Source organism: Scyliorhinus torazame, chromosome 16 (genome assembly GCF_047496885.1).
Source record: "Scyliorhinus torazame isolate Kashiwa2021f chromosome 16, sScyTor2.1, whole genome shotgun sequence".
NCBI lineage: Eukaryota > Metazoa > Chordata > Chondrichthyes > Carcharhiniformes > Scyliorhinidae > Scyliorhinus > Scyliorhinus torazame.
In genome coordinates this window covers 70030239-70050478 of record NC_092722.1, presented here as the reverse complement: position 1 = coordinate 70050478, position 20240 = coordinate 70030239, and the positions used below count along the sequence as shown (strand labels likewise).

The 20240-nt window shown below is 47.0% G+C and overlaps 1 protein-coding gene across 1 annotated transcript in view; it reads right to left on the bottom strand.

Annotated features, from left to right (window-relative positions):
* The window catches only part of LOC140392867 (alpha-2-macroglobulin-like), a 525178-nt gene that overhangs the window by 168542 nt on the left and 336396 nt on the right, over positions 1-20240 (bottom strand). The window contains exon 17 of the mRNA XM_072478610.1: positions 1139-1202. Coding sequence (XP_072334711.1) covers positions 1139-1202 — 64 coding nt within the window. The remainder of the gene's footprint in view (positions 1-1138; positions 1203-20240) is intronic.

The window sequence follows — 20240 nt, the reverse complement described above, 5'->3', positions numbered from 1 at the left end:
TTCATGGAGTTCCACCAACCTCCCCCTTTAATGTATTGTTGCGTTTCCGTGCACACGGCTTGTTCTCCAGGTGTGGGATTACAATTATGGACACGTGGTTTTTAAAACCCAAAACAATGTTTATTCCATGAACTCAACTTAGCTCTTTTAAATAAACATTGGATCTCTTAACACCCCCTTACTTCAAAGGGAACCCCGAAAATATTCCAACACTAAATAATCCTTCAGTTATTCCTTTCAACATCCAAGAGAAACCTAACACCTTCAAACAGAAACACATCAGGTTAAAGGTATTACTATTATGAGTTTAAATCACCCAAATGATCCAGAGATAGTCTTTCATGGCAGAGATCACAGCAGATCCAGCTCACTGCAAAACACAGACACACACCCAAGCTCTTTTTCTCAAAACTGAAACCCAAAACTGCAAAATGGCTGATGTAAAACCCAGCTCCATCCACACTCTGACATCATTGCATTTCTTAAAGGTACATTGCAAACACTTCTAAAAGGCACTCTCACATGACAAGAGAGACAGAGAGAGAGAGAGAAACATTGTGTGATTAACAGAGAGCGAGAGAGACATAGTGAGAGTGACAGAGAGAGAGAGAGAGACATAGTGAAAGTGACAGAGAGAGACATAGTGAGTGACAGAGAGAGATACATAGTGAGAGTGACGGAGAGGGAGAGAGAGTTATTGTGTGATTAACAGAGAGCGAGAGAGACTTTGTGAGAGTGAGAGAGAGAGAAAGTTATGCTAAATGTGTGTAAAACACCAGTTCAACTCCTGCTAGAGCCTCGTGTCTAGTTCTGGGAGCCACACTGGGGGAAAGATGTGAGGATATTGGAGAAAATGCAGAGAAGATTCACGAGAGCGGTTCCAGGAATGAGGAACCTCCATTATGAAAATGGTTTGGAGAGGGTTGGGACTGTTCTCCCTGCGTAGAAGGTTGAGAGGAGATTCAATTGAAAATAACGAGGGAGGGGGGAGGTTCTAGGAATGAGTCGAAGGGGAGAAACAGTTCCCACTGGGGTAAGGAGTAAGACGAGAGGGGACACAGCTTGAAGGAGAGCGGGTAAGTCCAGGGTGGGGTGTAACCCTCCAGGGTCACTGATCCCAATCCACACCGTTACTCACTACTGGGTCGACATTCGATTGGACTTTGATATTCCGTGTCCGTCAAAATCTTCAAACCCATGTCCTGTTGCGAAGGTGAGACAGAATAATTGATGATGTCAGAAACAGGATCACTATCTGGATTGCCTATACCTCTACTCCCTCCCCTATCATAATTCCCCCAATCATCCTTCCCGCTGTACTCCATTCCTCGCTCAATCTCCCTGGACTGAACACTCGTTAATTCTCCATCCTTCAGTTCTTCCATCCGGGCATGCCCCCCCATCCTACCCCCAATTCATTTATCCATCACTCCCATCATTCTCTCCATCGGACCTTATCCAGCAATACTTCGATCAATCCATTTCTCTCACTCCCTCAACATCTCTCTTGCCTTCCTCCACTCTCTCCCCTCACCCTCTCTATGTCTCTCTCTCTCTCTCTACCCTCTCCCTCTCTTTGTCTCTGTCTTTCCCTATCTCGCTCCCCTTCTCTCTCTCTCCCTTTCTTCCTCTCTGTCTCTTTCCCTTCCTTTCTCTTCATCCTCTTCTCTTTCTCTGTCTCTGTCTCTCTCTCTCCTCTTTCCCCCTCTATCCCCTTCCTCCTCTTTCAATCTCTCTCTTTCTACCACTCCCCTTCCCTCCATCTTTCTCTCTGTTCTCTCTTAGTTTTTAAAATTTAGAGTACCCATGTTATGATCGCGTACTGTGATAATAAATGAATCAGTGTACAACAGAACATTTAGTTCAAGACTAGTTATTTAATGTTGAATAAACTGTGGGTAAACTAAGCTATTGCTAACCAACCTGTGGATACTTTAACCGTGCTACTAACAGCTCCTGTAACTCTCACCAAGACTGGCTCTGTCCGGTTCCAGTGTCCTGTTCCTCTTGCATTACACCTAACGGTCGGAGGCTATATACACTTGTTACATACACTGCTACATATACTGTTTTATATACACTGTTACTGCATATCATTACATACCCTTTCCTTGAGATTTTTAAAACATACTGCACATCATTTCGGTAAACAATATGCATGATATGAGTAAGAATGTATTTGATACAATTCACAAATGTTATTGTCCAATCACAGATTCAACCGCTCTGGTTTTTTTATCTTCCTTGTCGATCTTCTCAAACTTGGTATGCTTGGTGAACCTGTGTTACTACTTTGAACATCTGTCGATGTATCTGATAAGGTTGTGTCACTGTTTTGAACGTCGTTCTGTATATTCAAGTCTGACTCTTCCAATTTTTGTGTTGGTTCAGGTTGATAGAAGTCTTCACTAACACCATTGTCTTGCTGTTCTTGAGCAGCTTCTTTTGTTTTCAATCGTGCCCGACGATTTCTCTCAAAATCTGTCCTTGTTCTGTCATTACCGTGTATGATCTTGGAACTGCCTCTTGTAGTACGTTTCTAGACCATCCATCAGAATTCTAAATCCTTACAACATCGCTTGGTAACAAAGGTTTAAGACTCCTGGTTGTTCTTTCACAGTATGACTTCTGTTTTTGCTTCTGAGATTCCAGCTTACATCTGAACTTTTTGTTTTGCCTTGTCTTAGTGTGAAATGGCAATGTGGTACGTAGCTTGCAATTCATCAGTAACTCTGCAGCTGACAAGTCGCTTAAAGGTGAAGTTCTATAACTCAGTAGAGCTAGATGTGGATCAGTTTAGTTGCCCATAGTCTTTTTTAATAGCTGTTTTATTATTTTAACTCCCTTCTCCGCTTTACCATTCGATTGTGGGTACAATGGATTTGAATTAATGTGTTCAAAATCATATTGCACCGCAAACTCTTTTTATTCTTTGCAATGAAAACATGGACCATTATCACTCACCACAGTTTTAGGTATGCCATGCATTATCACACAACTTGCCGAAGAACTTGACAAAAGGGCTATTTCTTGAAAATTCGAATAATAGACAACAACAATCAGATATTCCTTGCCATTGAGGTAGAATAAATCAATCCAACTTTTTGCCACGGGCGAGCGGCGATTCTCCGGCCCGTATGGGCCGAGCAGCTTGCCCAATACGACGGGTTCCCGCCGGCGCCATCCACATCTGGTCGCTGCCGGCGGGAACAGCGCGGGAACGCTGGGGGGGGGGGGGGGATGGCCTGTGTGGGGGGTTCGTGTACCAGGGAGGGCCTCAAATGAGGTCTGGCCCGCGATTGGTGCCCACCGATCGGCGGGTCGGCCTCTCTGAAGGAGGGCCTCCTTTCCTCCGCCGGCCCGCAAGATCCATCCGACATTTTCTTGAGGGGCGGCCTCGGGGAGGACGGCAACCACGCATGCGCGGGTTGGTGCTGGCCAACCCGCGCATGCACGGGTGACGTCATTTACGCGGCGCCAAGGCCCGTCACACGTAAATGACGCGACGCCGCTCCTAGCCCCCCGGGGACGGGAGAATAGGGGGCTGGGAGCGGGCTCCGACGCCGGAGTGAAACACTCCGGTTTTCACAATACTGCACCCATACCATCTTTTGATGCTTCAGTAGATATTTTGGTGTTCCTTGTTGGATCTAGAAACATCAGCACGGGCGTGGTTGTAAGAGCTTCCCTTAGCTGGAGCACTCCTGCTCATGCTGTTCTGCCCAAGTGAAATCATTCACTTTCCATAGGAAGTCTCTGAGACACGCTGTTTTGACTGAGAGATTGGGAATATGAAGTTGCCCACACTCCGGTTTTCACTCCGGCATCAGCACTTAGACTCTCGATGGGAGAATAGCGCCCAGTATCTCTGGCTCTCTGTTTGCACTTCTCAATCCCGAGGTGACCCTCATGAATTGATTTCAGCATATCGCTGCGTAGAGACAGCAGAATCACAATTCTTTCTTGCCTTAATAGTAGCCCATTTACTACACTTAGCTCAGATCTGATTTCATGATATTTTGTGCATGAATCTTTAGGCCAACCATTGTTAAGGTTTTATATTACCTTCTGCAACACCTCATCTTTTGCTGTCTCTTCATCAATTTATTTTGACTTTGCGTCTGATACTGGCAGTGCATCAGTGATCATGTCTATGTGAGCCAGTACATCTTCTCCAGTAGAGCTGACATTGTGTGCTGTTGGAGCTCTGGATAACGCATCAGCTACCACTATATGTTTCCCAGGCAGGCATACCAACTCAAAGTCGTATCTTTGAAACTTCATCATGAGATGCTGTATTCGTGGAGACATTTTGTTGAGATTCTTTTTAATGATTACAACCAGTGGCCAATGATCCATCTCAACAGTAAAAGTGGGTTGGCCATCTGAAATTTTTCCAAGCCAACTACCAGTCTTCGGCATTCTTTTTCAATCTGTGCATATCTTCACTCAGACTCCGTCATTGACCGTGAAGCATATGCTGCAGGTTTCAGGTTGTTTCCATCTTCTTCCATTTACCCATCTTCTTCCATTTGCCATGCGGGCAGCATGATAGCACAGTGGTTAGCGCAGTTGCTTCACAGCTCTAGGGTCCCAGTTTGGATTCCCGGCTTGGGTCACTGTCTGTGCGGAGTCTGCACGTTCTCTCTGTGCCTGCGTGGGTTTCCTCCGGGTGCTCCGGTTTCCTCTCACAGTCCAAAAGGTTAGGTGGATTGGCCATGCTAAATTTCCCTTAGTGTCCAAAAAGGTAAATTGCCCTTAGTGTTCAAAAAGGCAAATTGCCCTTAATGTCCAAAAAGGTTGGGTGGGGTTACTGGGATTGGGTGGAGGTGTGGGTTTGGGTAGGGTGCTCTTTCCAAGGGCCGGTGCAGACTCAATGGGCCAAATGGCCTCCTTCTGCACTGTAAATTCTATGAAAAATTCTATAATTCTTGTTGCAGCAATACTGCACCCATACCATCTTTTGATGCTTCAGTAGATATTTTGGTGTTCCTTGTTGGATCAAGAAACATCAGCACGGGCGTGGTTGTAAGAGCTTCCCTTAGCTGGAGCACTACTGCTCATGCTGTTCTGCCCAAGTGAAATCATTCACTTTCCATAGGAAGTCTCTGAGACACGCTGTTTTGACTGAGAGATTGGGAATAAATTTCCCTATGAAGTTGCCCATTATTCGTAGTACTCCTTCTTTATCCGTGGGTCGGAACATGTTTAGTATGGCATTGATCTTCATTTCATCTGGCTCTATTCCATGAACAGAAATCTTGTCGCTCAGGAATGGAACTTCCTGTACTTGCATTTGCATTTGGCCTTATTGAGCCTCAGCCCATTCCGCCTGATGCTTTGTAGACGTTGATCAGTTTGTCATTGTGTTCCTCTAAGGTGAAACCCTGTACGATAATGTCGTCTACGTAGACCTGGATCTCCTCAATGCCCTCATTGATATGTTCCATAGCTCTATGGAATATCTCGGATGGAGATATAATGCCAAAGGGCAAGCGAAGAAAGCAATATCTGCCCCAAGGAGTATTGAATGTGTAGTACTTGGTACTTTCTTCATCAAGCTTGAGCTGCCCGAATCCCTGCGATGCATCGCATTTGGTAAAATATTTTGCACCAGATATCTCGCTTGTGATCTCTTCCCTCTTTGGAATTTGATAATGCTCCCTTTTAATGTTTGCGTTCAAACCTTGGGATCCATACAAATTCTAAGATCGGTACTCTTCTTTTTCACACGGGCCATTGAATTGAACCAATCTGTAAGCTCTTCTATTTTCCTGATGCCTCCAAGTTGTGTCATCATGTCTAACTCTGCCTTGAGACGGTCACGCAATGGGGCTGGAACTCTTCGAGGAGCGATTATCACCAGTTGAGCATCCTCTCATAATTATATTTTTTATGTGAAAGGCAGGACGCCAAAGCCATTGAATATTTCCAGAAAGGCTTGTACAATGGACTCCACTGAACCACTGTATGTACTCAGTGCACAGTCAGTGCTATAGACTCTTCACGCCAGTTCCAGTGCCACACATGCTTCATCACCCAATAATGGTTCACAACCTTCAGCAACATATTGAGAACTTCAGCTTGTGCACTTTAATTTTTACTTGCATGTATAATTCCCTCATACCCAAAGTGTCAATCTTCTTACCATTGTAGACTTTAAGTAAGACCGGCTAATTTTGAATTCTCGGCTTTAGCTGCTTGGTCTTAACATAACTTATATTGTCCCTGGCTACTGCTGCAATATCACTTTCAGCACTCCTTATACTTGTGGGAGACATTTTATTTGATGTGGCTTCATTTGCTGTGTCTTCATCCGACACCAGGCCAACGGAAAATGTATGAATTAAATTAATGTCATCAAGCATGTTAATCGACTGCCCTGCATTCATTTTCTGAATTGAAAAACAATGATTCGCAAAGTTATTCTTCCCTTTGCACTTTGTACATATTTTGAAAAAGGCTGGACATTGCCTTAGTAGGTGCTTGTAACCACATTGTTTACATGCAGTAGCTGTATGTTCTGGCTGTTTAAATTGGCTGCTGAGACCACGTTTCTTTTCTAAGTGCATCACAACACCAATGGTGGCTGCATCACTTGCAATTTTCATGCCAAAGCTTCTTGTGTTAAACAAAGAACAAGAACAAAGAAATGTACAACACAGGAACAGGCCCTTCGGCCCTCCAAGCCCGTGCCGACCATGCTGCCCGACTAAACTACAATCTTCTACACTTCCTGGGTCCGTATCCCTCTATTCCCATCCTATTCATGTATTTGTCAAGATGCCCCTTAAATGTCACTATCGTCCCTGCTTCCACTACCTCCTCCGGTAGCGTGTTCTAGGCACCCACTACCCTCTGCGTAAAAAACTTGCCTCGTACATCTACTCTAAACCTTGCCCCATTCACCTTAAACCTATGCCCCCTAGTAATTGACGCCTCTACCCCGGGGAAAAGCCTCTGACTATCCACTCTGTCTATGCCCCTCATAATTTTGTAGACCTCTATCAGGTCGCCCCTCAACCTCTTTCGTTCCAGTGAGAACAAACCGAGTTTATTCAACTGCTCCTCATAGCTAATGCCCTCCATACCAGGCAATATTCTGGTAAATCTCTTCTGCACCCTCTCTAAAGCCTCCACATCCTTCTGGTAGTGTGGCGACCAGAATTGAATACTATACTCCAAGTGTGGCCTAACTAAGGTTCTATACAGCTGCAACATGACTTGCCAATTCTTATACTCAATTGCCCCTTTCAGTGACCTGTGGACCTGTACTCCTAGATCTCTATGTCTTTCAATACTCTTGAGGGTTCTACCATTCACTGTATATTCCCTACCTGCATTAGACCTTCCAAAATGCATTACCTCACATTTGTCCAGATTAAACTCCATCTGCCCTCTCTCCGCCCAAGTCTCCAAACAATCAAAATCCTGCTGTATCCTCTGACAGTCCTCATCGCTATCCGCAATTCCATCAATCTTTGTGTCGTCTGCAAACTTACTAATCAGACCAGTTACATTTTCCTCCAAATCATTTATATATACTACAAACAGCAAAGGTCCCAGCACTGATCCCTGTGGAACACCACTGGTCACAGCCCTCCAATTAGAAAAGCATCCATTGCTACTCTCTGCCTTCTATGACCTAGCCAGTTCTGTATCCACCTTGCCAGCTCACCCCTGATCCCGTGTGACTTCACCTTTTGTACTAGTCTACCATGAGGGACCTTGTCAAAGGCCTTACTGAAGTCCATATAGACAACATCCACTGCCCTACCTGCATCATCTTAGTGACCTCCTCGAAAAGCTCTATCAAGTTAGTGAGACACGACCTCCCCTTCACAAAACCATGCTGCCTCTCACTAATACGTCCATTTGCTTCCAAATGGGAGTAGATCCTGTCTCGAAGAATTCTCTCCAGTAATTTCCCTACCACTGAAGTAAGGCTCACCGGCCTGTAGTTCCCTGGATTATCCTTGCTACCCTTCTTAAACAGAGGAACAACATTGGCTATTCTCCAGTCCTCCGGGACATCACCTGAAGACAGTGAGGATCCAAAGATTTCTGTCAAGGCCTCAGCAATTTCCTCTCCAGCCTCCATCAGTATTCTCGGGTAGATCCCATCAGGCCCTGGGGACTTATCTACCTTAATATTTTTTAAGACACCCAACACCTCGTCTTTTTGGATCTCAATGTGACCCAGGCTATCTACACATCCTTCTCCAGACTCAACATTTACCAATGTCTTCTCTTTGGTGAATACTGATGCAAAGTATTCATTTAGTACCTCGCCCATTTCCTCTGGCTCCACACATAGATTCCCTTGCCTATCCTTCAGTGGGCCAACCCTTTCCCTGGCTACCCTCTTGCTTTTTATGTACGTGTAAAAAGCCTTGGGATTTTCCTTAACCCGATTTGCCAATGACTTTTCGTGACCCCTTCTAGCCCTCCTGACTCCTTGCTTAAGTTCCTTCCTACTTTCCTTATATTCCGCACAGGCTTCGTCTGTTCCCAGCCTTTTAGCCCTGACAAATGTCTCCTTTTTCTTTTTGACGAGGCCTACAATATCTCTCGTTATCCAAGGTTCCCGAAAATTGGCGTATTTATCCTTCTTCCTCACAGGAACATGCCGGTCCTGAATTCCTTTCAACTGACACTTGAAAGCCTCCCACATGTCAGATGTTGATTTGCCCTCAAACATCCGCCCCCAATCTATGTTCTTCAGTTCCCGCCTAATATTGTTATAATTAGCCTTCCCCCAATTTAGCACATTCATCCTAGGACCACTCTTATCCTTGTCCACCAGCACTTTAAAACTTACTGAATTGTGGTCACTGTTCCCGAAATGCTCCCCTACTGAAACATCTACCACCTGGCCGGGCTCATTCCCCAATACCAGGTCCAGTACCGCCCCTTCCCTAGTTGGACTATCTACATATTGTTTTAAGAAGCCCTCCTGGATGCTCCTTACAAACTCCGCCCCGTCTAGGCCCCTGGCACTAAGTGAGTCCCAGTCAATATTGGGGAAGTTGAAGTCTCCCATCACCACAACCCTGTTGTTTTTACTCTTTTCCAAAATCTGTCTACCTATCTGCTCCTCTGTCTCCTGCTGGCTGTTGGAAGGCCTGTAGTAAACCCCCAACATTGTGACTGCACCCTTCTTATTCCTGATCTCTACCCATATAGCCTCACTGCCCTCTGAGGTGTCCTCCCGCAGTACAGCTGTGATATTCTCCCTAACCAGTAGCGGAACTCCGCCTCCCCTTTTACATCCCCCTCTATCCCGCCTGAAACATCTAAATCCTGGAACGTTTAGCTGCCAATCCTGCTCTTCCCTCAACCAGGTCTCTGTAATGGCAACAACATCATAGTTCCAAGTACTAATCCAAGCTCTAAGTTCATCTGCCTTACCCGTAATACTTCTTGCATTAAAACATATGCACTTCAGGCCACCAGACCCGCTGTGTTCAGCAAATTCTCCCTGTCTGCTCTGCCTCAGAGCCCCACTGTCCCTATTCCCTAGTTCTCCCTCAATGCTCTCACCTTCTGACCTATTGCTCCCGTGCCCACCCCCCTGCCATACTAGTTTAAACCCTCCCGTGTGACACTAGCAAACCTCGCGGCCAGGATATTTATGCCTCTCCAGTTTAGATGCAACCAGTCCTTCTTATATTGGTCCCACCTGCCCCGGAAGAGCTCCAAGTGGTCCAGATAACGGAAACCCTCCCTCCTACACCAGCTGTTTAGCCACGTGTTTAGCTGCTCTATCTTCCTATTTCTAGCCTCACTGGCACGTGGCACAGGGAGTAATCCCGAGATTACAACCCTAGAGGTCCTGTCTTTTAACTTTCTGCCTAGCTCCCTGAACTCCTGCTGCAGGACCTCATGCCCCTTCCTGCCTATGTCGTTAGTACCAATATGTACAACGACCTCTGCCTGTTTGCCCTCCCCCTTCAGGATGCCCTCTACCTGTTCGGAGACATCCTGGACCCTGGCACCAGGGAGGCAACATACCATCTTGGAGTCTCTTTCACGTCCACAGAAGCGCCTATCTGTGCCCCTGACTATAGAGTCCCCTATTACGATTGCTCTTCTGCGCTTTGATCCTCCCTTCTGAACATCAGAGCCAGCCGTGGTGCCACTTCTCTGGCTGCTGCTGTTTTCCCCTGATAGGATATCCCCCCCGACAGTATCCAAAGGGGTATACCTGTTTGAGAGGGGGACAACCACAGGGGATTCCTGCACTGACTGCCTGCCCTTTCTGGGGGTCACCCATTTCTCTGCCTGCACCTTGGGTGTGACCACATTTATATAACTGCGATCTATGACGCTTTCCGCCACCTGCATGCTCCTAAGTGCATCCAATTGCTGCTCCAACCGAACCATGCGGTCTGTGAGGAGCTTCAGTTGGGTGCACTTTCTGCAGATGAAGCCATCCGGGATGTTGGAAGCCTCCCGGACCTGCCACATCTCACAGTCAGAGCACTGCACCCCTCTAACTGACATTGCGTCAATTAATTAAAATTAAAAGTTTTTTTCAAACATTTTTTCATTTATTCTTTATTTTTTTAAAGTTACTGTTAACTATCTGTTTCCTAGCACTAGATTTCTAATATAAATGCGAAAGCTAAATATAGTACTCTCCGATCTCTGGCTTAGATACCCCTCTAAATTATAATTAAGTAATTATGTTTAATTAGTTACCAATGCTTAATTTTTTAAATTTAGTGTAGATTCCCAACCAGCCACTCAGGTCACAGCTTTTCTGTGATGTCACTTCAGTTTCCCCCCGACACACACAATTTGAAAAAGGTATAAAAGTAAAAATGAGTAAAAATCACTTACCTACCTTCTTACCTTCTGAGTGTCTTAGATGTTCTCAGGTTCTCTCCCTGACAGAGACTGCTCCTCCTCCTCCGAACGGCTCCCGAAACTAGGCCGCGATCTTTTTAAATCTCCGCTCCGACTCGCAGCTCCTGCGCTTTTTAAATCTCCCGCACTTTTTAAATCTCCCGGCTCTCTCTCCTCTCGCGCTGTTTTCAATGTCCCGGCTCTCCTTCCTCCCGCGCTTTTTAAATCTCCCGCACTTTTTAAATCTCCCGACTCTCTCTCCTCCCGCGCTTTTTAAATCTCCCGGCTCTCTCTCCTCCCGCGCTTTTTAAATCTCCCGCTCTCTCTCCACTCGCGCTGTTTTCAATGTCCCGGCTCTCTCTCCTCCCGCACTTTTTAAATCTCCCGCTCTCTCTCCACTCGCGCTGTTTTCAATGTCCCGGCTTTCTCTCCTCCCGCGCTTTTTAAATCTCCCGGCTTTCTCTCCTCCCGCGCTTTTTAAATCTCCCGGCTTTCTCTCCTCTCGCGTTGTTTTCAATGTCCCGGCTCTCTCTCCTCTCGCGTTGTTTTCAATGTCCCGGCTCTCTCTCCTCTCGCGCTGTTTTCACTGTCCCGGCTCTCTCTCCTCTCGCGTTGTTTTCAATGTCCCGGCTCTCTCTCCTCTCGCGCTGTTTTCAATGTCCCGGCTCACTCTCCTCTCGCGTTGTTTTCAATGTCCCGGTTCTCTCTCCTCTCGCGCTGTTTTCAATGTCCCGGCTCACTCAGCTCCCGCGCTGTTTTCACTGTCTCGGCTCACTCTCCCCTCGCGCTGTTTTCACTGTCTCGGCTCACTCTCCTCCCGCGCTGTTTTCACTGTCCCGGCTCACTCACCTCCTGCGCTGTTTTCACTGTCCCGGCTCACTCTCCTCTCGCGCTGTTTTCACTGTCCCGGCTCACTCTCCTCTCGCGCTGTTTTCACTGTCCCGGCTCACTTTCCACTCGCGCTGTTTTCACTGTCCCGGCTCACTCACCTCCCGCGCTGTTTTCACTGTCCCGGCTCACTCTCCTCCCGCGCTGTTTTCACTGTCCCGGCTCACTCAGCTCCCGTGCTGCTTTCACTGTCCCGGCTCACTCACCTCCTGCGCTGTTTTCACTGTCCCGGCTCACTCTCCTCTCGCGCTGTTTTCACTGTCCCGGCTCACTTTCCACTCGCGCTGTTTTCACTGTCCCGGCTCACTCACCTCTCGCGCTGTTTTCAATGTCCCGGCTCACTCACCTCCCGCGCTGTTTTCAATGTCCCGGCTTTCTCTCCTCTCGCGCTGTTTTCAATGTCCCGGCTTTCTCTCCTCTCGCGCTGTTTTCAATGTCCCGGCTCTCTCTCCACTCGCGCTGTTTTAAATCTCCCGGCTCACTCTCCACTCGCGCTGTTTTCAATGTCCCGGCTCTCTCTCCTCTCGCGTTGTTTTCAATGTCCCGGCTTTCTCTCCTCTCGCGTTGTTTTCAATGTCCCGGCTTTCTCTCCTCTCGCGCTGTTTTCAATGTCCCGGCTCACTTTCCACTCGCGCTGTTTTCAATGTCCCGGCTTTCTCTCCACTCGCGCTGTTTTCAATGTCCCGGCTCTCTCTCCTCTCGCGCTGTTTTCAATGTCCCGGCTTTCTCTCCACTCGCGCTGTTTTCAATGTCCCGGCTCTCTCTCCACTCGCGCTGTTTTCAATCTCCCGGCTCTGTCTCCACTCGCGCTGTTTTCAATGTCCCGGCTCTCTCTCCTCCTGCGCTGTTTTCAATGTCCCGGCTCTCTCTCCTCTCGCGCTGTTTTCAATGTCCCGGCTCACTCTCCACTCGCGCTGTTTTCAATGTCCCGGCTCACTTTCCACTCGCGCTGTTTTCACTGTCCCGGCTTTCTCTTGTTGTGTAGCTAGTTCACGAGCCTGGCAAATATTTATGGCATCTTCTAATTGGAGCTCATTTTCCCATAAAAGACGTTCTCATACCTTAGTATCATGCAATCCAAAAACAATTTGATCACTTATCGTGGAGTATTTCAGAGTCGCAAAGTTGCACGTTTGCGCTTTCAGCTTAAGATCAGTAAGAAAACTATTGAATGGTTCACCAGTCTTCTGCGTGTGTCTTCAAAAAATGTACCTTTCATATGTTTCATTCTTTTTAGGTGTACAATGCCCTTCAAATTTTTTGATCACAGCATCCAATTTCTTCCTGTCCTCCTCTTGCTCATATGCGAATGCATTATATATTTCAATCGCCTACGGGCCTGCTATGGTGAGCAATAAGGCAACTTTTCTCTCATTCGACTGTGCTTGCAAGCCGATAGCTGAGACATACAGCGTGAAGTACAACTTAAACATGTGAAAATTTCCATCCACATTACCAGTAAGTTGAAGCTGTTCTGGAGCTTTTAGGTGTTCCAATTGACGAACCACATTTTTCTTGCGGCAATGTTTCATCTTTGTTTGACGACTGTGTCGTTCAAATCATTCCTAGCACCATGTTATGATCGTGTACTATGATAATGAATGAATCAGCGTATGACAGAACATCTAGTTCAAGACTAGTTATTTAATGTTGAATACACTGTGGGTAGACTAAACTATTGCTAACCAAACCGTGGATCTTTTAACCATGCTATTAACGGCTCCTGTAACTCTCATCAAGATTGACTCTGTTCAGTTCCAGTGGCCTGTTCCTTTGGCATGCCACCTAGTGGTCAGAGGCTATATACATTTGTCATATACACTGCTATATACACTGTTATGTACACTGTTATGTACACTGTTACTGCATATCATTACACCCAATTATTTTTTTTTCAATTAAGGGCAATTTAGTGTGGCCAATCCACCTACCCTGCACATCTTTGGGTTGTGGGGGTGAGATCACAGAGACACGGGGAGAATGTTCAAACTCCACATGAACAGTGACCTGGGGCCAGGAGTGAACCGGGGTCTTCAGCGTCGTTGGCAGCATTACTAACCACTGTGCCACCATGCAACCCTTCTCTTTGTTGATGTCTCTGTGCCTGTTTGCCCCTTTACTTTCTCAACCTTTCTCGTTACTCCTCTTCCTGTCTGCCTGCCTCTTTCTCTCTCCCTCTCTGTCTTGCTATCTCTCTGTCTCAAACCTTTGTCTCCATTTCCCTTAATGAATCCTTCTCTCTCTCTCTCGAAATCTCCCTCTCTGTCACACATTCCCTCTCTCTATCCTCACTCTGTCTCTCTCTCGCTCTCTGTTTGCACTGAGTGCTGAATTTGGTGCTTTTTGAGTGCTATAGTAAGAGTTTGGTGACCGAGGGAGTGCTGAATTTGGTGCTTTTTGAGTGCTATAGTAAGAGTTTGGTGACCGAGAGAGTTAGGTGAGGAGGGAGTAAGGTGCTCCTTTCATTTTGTTTCCGACATTTCCGCAAAGAGTGCGAAGGGAGCCAGGAGTTTACAGAAAGTGTAGCTGACTGGGAGCAGAGTCGGAGGGCGGAGGTCTAGTTAGTCCACACGGTAGCTATATTCTGTAAGGTAAGAGGGGATGGAGGCAAGGCCAGTTGCATGCTCCTCCTGTAGGATGTGGGTGGTGAGGGACACCACTGGTGTCCCCGCTGACTATACCTGCGGGAAGTGCACCCAACTTCAGCTCCTCAAAGACCGTGTTAGGGAACTGGAGCTGAAGCTGGATGAACTTCGGATCATCCGGGAGGCAGAGGGGGTGATTGAGAAGAGTTACAGGGAGGTAACCACACCCAAGGGACAGGACAAGAATAGCTGGGTTACAGTCAGGGGGAAAAAAACAAACAGGCCGACAGTGCAGGGATCCCTCGTGGCCGTTCCCCTTCAAAACAAGTATACCGTTTTGGATGCTGTTGGGGGGGGATGACCTACCGGGGGAAGGCCCTAGCGGCCAGGTCTCTGGCACTGAGTCTGGCTCTGGGGCTCAGAAGGGAAGGGGGGAGAATAGAAAAGCAATAGTTGTAGGAGATTCAATGGTTAGGGGAATAGATAGGAGATTCTGTGGTCGCGTGCGAGACTCCCGGAAGGTATGTTGCCTCCCGGGTGCCAGGGCCAGGGATGTCTCGGATCGTGTCTTCAGGATCCTTAAGGGGGAGAGGGAGCAGCCAGAAGTCGTGGTGCACATTGGTACCAACAACATAGGTAGGAAAAGGGGTGTGGAGGTAATAAACAGGTTTAGGGAGTTAGGCTGGAAGTTAAAAGCCAGGACAGACAGAGTTGTCATCTCTGGTTTGTTGCCGGTGCCACGTGATAGCGAGGCTAGGAATAGGGAGAGAGTGCAGTTGAACACGTGGCTGCAGGAATAGTGTAGGAGGGAGGGCTTCAGGTATTTGGATAATTGGAGCGCATTCTGGGGAAGGTGGGACCTGTACAAGCAGGACGGGTTGCATCTGAACCAGAGGGGCACCAATATCCTGGGAGGGAGGTTTTCTAGTACTCTTCGGGAGGGTTTAAACTAATTTGGCAGGGGAATGGGAACCGGATTTGTAGTCCAGCAACTAAGGTAACCGATATTCAGGACGCCAAAGCGTGTAGTGAGGCAGTGGGGAAGGGAACACTGACAAAGGAGAGTACCTGCAGGCACGGAGATGGGTTGAAGTGTGTATACTTCAACGCAAGAAGCATCAGGAATAAGGTGGGTGAACTTAAGGCATGGATCGGTACTTGGGACTACGATGTGGTGGCCATCACGGAAACTTGGATAGAAGAGGGGCAGAAATGGTTATAGATGTTTCAATAAGATTAGGGAGGGTGGTAAAAGAGGTGGGGGGGGGGTGGTGGCATTATTAATTAGAGATAGTATAACAGCTGCAGAAAGGCAGTTCGAGGAGTATCACCCTATTGAGGTAGTATGGGTGGAAGTCAGAAATAGGAAAGGAGCAGTCACCTTGTTAGGAGTTTTCTATAGGCCCCCCAATAGTAGCAGAGATGTGGAGGAACAGATTGGGAAACAGATTTTGGAAAGGTGCAGAAATCATAGGGTAGTAGTCATGAGCGACTTTAACTTCCCAAATATTGAGTAGAAACTCTTTAGATCAAATAGTTTGGATGGGGTGGTGTTTGTGCAGTGTGTCCAGGAAGCTTTTCTAACACAGTATGTAAATTGTCCGACCAGAGGAGGGGCAATATTGGATTTAGTACTTGGTAATGAACCAGGGCAAGTGATAGATTTGTTAGCGGGGGAGCATTTTGGAGATAGTGACCACAATTCTGTGACTTTCACTTTAGTAATGGGGAGGGATAGGTACGTGCAACAGGGCAAGGTTTACAATTGGGGGAAGGGTAAATACGATGTTGTCAGACAAGAATTGAAGTGCATAAGTTGGGAACATAGGCTGGCAGGGAAGGACACAAGTGAAATGTGGAACTTGTTCAAGGAACAGGTGCTACGTGTCCTTGATATGTATGTCCCTGTCAGGCAGGGAAGAGATGGTCGAGTGAGGGAACCATGGTTGACAAGAGAGGTTGAATGTCTTGTTAAGAGGAAAAAGGAGACTTATATAAGGCTGAGGAAACAAGGTTCAGACAGGGCATTGGAGGGATACAAGATAGCCAGGAGGGAACTGAAGAAAGGGATCAGGAGAGCTAAGAGAGGGCATGAACAATCTTTGGCAGGTAGGATCAAGGAAAACCCCAAGGCCTTTTACACATATGTGAGAAATATGAGAATGACGAGAGCGAGGGTAGGTCCGATCAAGGACAGTAGCGGAAGATTGTGTATTGAGTCTGAAGAGATAGGAGAGGTCTTGAACAAGTACTTTTCTTCTGTATTTACAAATGAGAGGGGCGATATTGTTGGAGAGGACAGTGTGAAACAGATTAGTAAGCTCGAGGAAATACTTGTTAGGAAGGAAGATGTGTTGGGCATTTTGAAAAACTTGAGGATAGACAAGTCCCCCGGGCCTGACGGGATATATCCAAGGATTCTATGGGAAGCAAGAGATGAAATTGCAGAGCCGTTAGCAATGATCTTTTCGTCCTCACTGTCAACAGGGGTGGTACCAGGGGATTGGAGAGTGGCGAATGTCGTGCCCCTGTTCAAAAAAGGGACTAGGGATAACCCTGGGAATTACAGGCCAGTTAGTCTTACTTCAGTGGTCGGCAAAGTAATGGAAAGGGTACTGAAGGATAGGATTTCTGAGCATCTGGAAAGACACTGCTTGATTAGGGATAGTCAGCACGGATTTGTGAGGGATAGGTCTTGCCTTACAAGTCTTATTGAATTCTGTGAGGAGGTGACCAAGCATATGGACGAAGGTAAAGCAGTGGATGTAGTGTACATGGATTTTAGTAAGGCATTTGATAAGGTTCCCCATGGTAGGCTTATGCAAAAAGTAAGGAGGCATGGGATAGTGGGAAATTTGGCCAGTTGGATAACGAATTGGCTAACCGATAGAAGTCAGAGAGTGGTGGTGGATGGCAAATATTCAGCCTGGATCCCAGTTACCAGTGGCATACCGCAGGGATCAGTTCTGGGTCCTCTGCTGTTTGTGATTTTCATTAATGACTTGGATGAGGGAGTTGAAGGGTGGGTCAGTAAATTTACAGACGATACGAAGATTGGTGGAGTTGTGGATAGTAAGGAGGGCTGTTGTCGGCTGCAAAGAGACATAGATAGGATGCAGAGCTGGGCTGAGAAGTGGCAGATGGAGTTTAACCCTGAAAAGTGTGAGGTTGTCCATTTTGGAAGGACAAATATGAATGCGGAATACAGGGTTAACGGTAGAGTTCTTGGCAATGTGGAGGAGCAGAGAGACCTTGGGGTCTATGTTCATACATCTTTGAAAGTTGCCACTCAAGTGGATAGAGCTGTGAAGAAGGCCTATGGTGTGCTCGCGTTCATTAACAGAGGGATTGAATTTAAGAGCCGTGAGGTGATGATGCAGCTGTACAAAACTTTGATAAGGCCACATTTGGAGTACTGTGTACAGTTCTGGTCGCCTCATTTTAGGAAGGATGTGGAAGCTTTGGAAAAGGTGCAAAGAAGACTTACCAGGATGTTGCCTGGGATGGAGAGTAGGTCTTACGAGGAAAGGTTGAGGGTGCTAGGCCTTTTCTCATTAGAACGGAGAAGGATGAGGGGCGACTTGATAGAGGTTTATAAGATGATCAGGGGAATAGAAAGAGTAGACAGTCAGAGACTTTTTCCCCGGGTGGAACAAACCATTACAAGGGGACATAAATTTAAGGTGAAAGGTGGAAGATATAAGAGGGATATCAGAGGTAGGTTCTTTACCCAGAGAGTAGTGGGGGCATGGAATGCACTGCCTGTGGAAGTAGTTGAGTCGGAAACATTAGGGACCTTCAAGCAGCTATTGGATAGGTACATGGATTACGGTAAAATGATATAGTGTAGATTTATTTGTTCTTAAGGCAGCATGGTAGCATTGTGGATAGCACAATTGCTTCACAGCTCCAGGGTCCCACGTTTGATTCCGGCTTGGGTCACAGTCTGTGCAGAGTCTGCACGTCCTCCCCGTGTCTGCGTGGGTTTCCTCCGGGTGCTCCGGTTTCCTCCCACAGTCCAAAGATGTGCCGGTTAGGTGAATTGGCCAATGATAAATCGCCCTCAATGTCCAAATTGCCCTTGGTGTTGGGTGGAGGTGTTGAGTTTGGGTAGGGTGCTCTTTCCAAGAGCCGGTGCAGACTCAAAGGGCCGAATGGCCTCCTTCTGCACTGTAAATTCAATGATAATCTATGATTAATCTAGGACAAAGGTTCGGCACAACATCGTGGGCCGAAGGGCCTGTTCTGTGCTGTATTTTCTATGTTCTATGTTCTATATGAATCACTTCCTCTCTGTCCATCAGTCTCTCTCTCTCTCTCTCTCTGTCACACAATCCTTCTCTTTCTATCCTCACTGTCTCATTCTTTGTCACACAAACAAAGAAGAACAAAGAAGAGTACAGCACAGGAGCAGGCCCTTCGGCCCTCCAACCCTGTACCGATCATGATGCCTAGACTAAACTAAAACCCTCTGCACTTCTGGGGTTCGTATCCCTCTATTCCCATCCTATTCATTAATTCGTCAAGATGCCTCTCAAACATCACTATTGTATCTGCTGGCACCACGCTCCAGGCACTCACCACCCTCTGTGTAAAAAACTTCCCTTGCACATCTCCTCTGAACTTGCCCCTTGCACCTTAAAACTATGTGCCCTAGTAATTGACTTTTCCACCCTGGGAAAAAGTGTCTTATTATCCACTGTGTCCATACCACTCACAATTTTGTAAACATCTATCAGGTCGCCTCGCAACCGCTTTCGTTCTAGTGAAAATAATCTGAATTTATCCAACCTGTCCTCATAGCTGGTACCTACCCTTCAGACCAGGCAACACCGTGGAAAACGTTTTCTGTACCCTCGCCAAAGCCTCCACATCCTTCTGGTCGTATGGTGACCAGAATTTACATAATATTCCAAATGTGGCCTAACTAAGGTCACATTTTCTCTCTGTCTCTCTCTCTCTCTCCGTGAATCATGCTCTATCTATCTCGCTCTCTCTCACACCCTCTCTGTTCCACACTCTCTCTGTCCTCTCCCTGTCTCTCTCCCTCTTTGCCACACATTCCCTCTCTATCCTCACTCTGTCTCTCTCGATGTTATAACCTGCACGGTTCTTACAGGATGGGGATGATTCACTACCCCATGAATCTTGCAGAATATGAGCTTCCCTGATAAGGGGGTGGGGGGCCCTTAACAGCGTTTGCTTTGTATAGAGTGAGTCAGTAAGGCACTGACTAGAGAAAACCCAGGAGGGAACTGCTGGAGCTGTATGTAACAGTAATTTCAAATAAAAGTAAATTTTCTTTCTCGAACAACTCGCCGTGCACTCTTCATTGCCCCTTAAAAAACTCTCTCAGTGAATTACTCTCTCTCTATCTACCCCTCTCACAGTGGCACAGTATTAGCACTGCTGTCTCACAGCTCCAGGGACCCAGGTTCAATTCCAGCCTCGGGTGACTGTCTGTGTGGAGTTTGCATGTTCTCCCCATGTCTGCGTGGGTTTCCTCCGGGTGCTCCGGTTTCCTCTCTCAGTCCAAAGATGTGCAGGTTAGGTGGATTGGCCAATCTAAATTGCCTCTTAGTGTCCAAAAAGTTAGGCAGGGTTACTGGGTTACGGGGATAGGGTGGAGGCGTAGGCTTAAGTAGGGTGCTCTTTCCAAGAGCCAGTGCAGATTTGATGGGCCTCATGGCCTCATTCTGCACTGTGGAGATTCTATGATTCTCCCTCTCTCTGTTAAAAACTTTTGCTCCATCCTCTCACTGTCTCTCTCTCAGTGAATGACTCCTCTCCCTCTATCCATTCCTATCTCTCACACACTCTCTCTCGGTCATGCACTCTCTCTCTCCTTTCTCTGTGAATCCCTTCCTCTCTCTATCCATCCCTGCTCTCTCTCTCCCTCCCTGTCCTCTCCCTGTG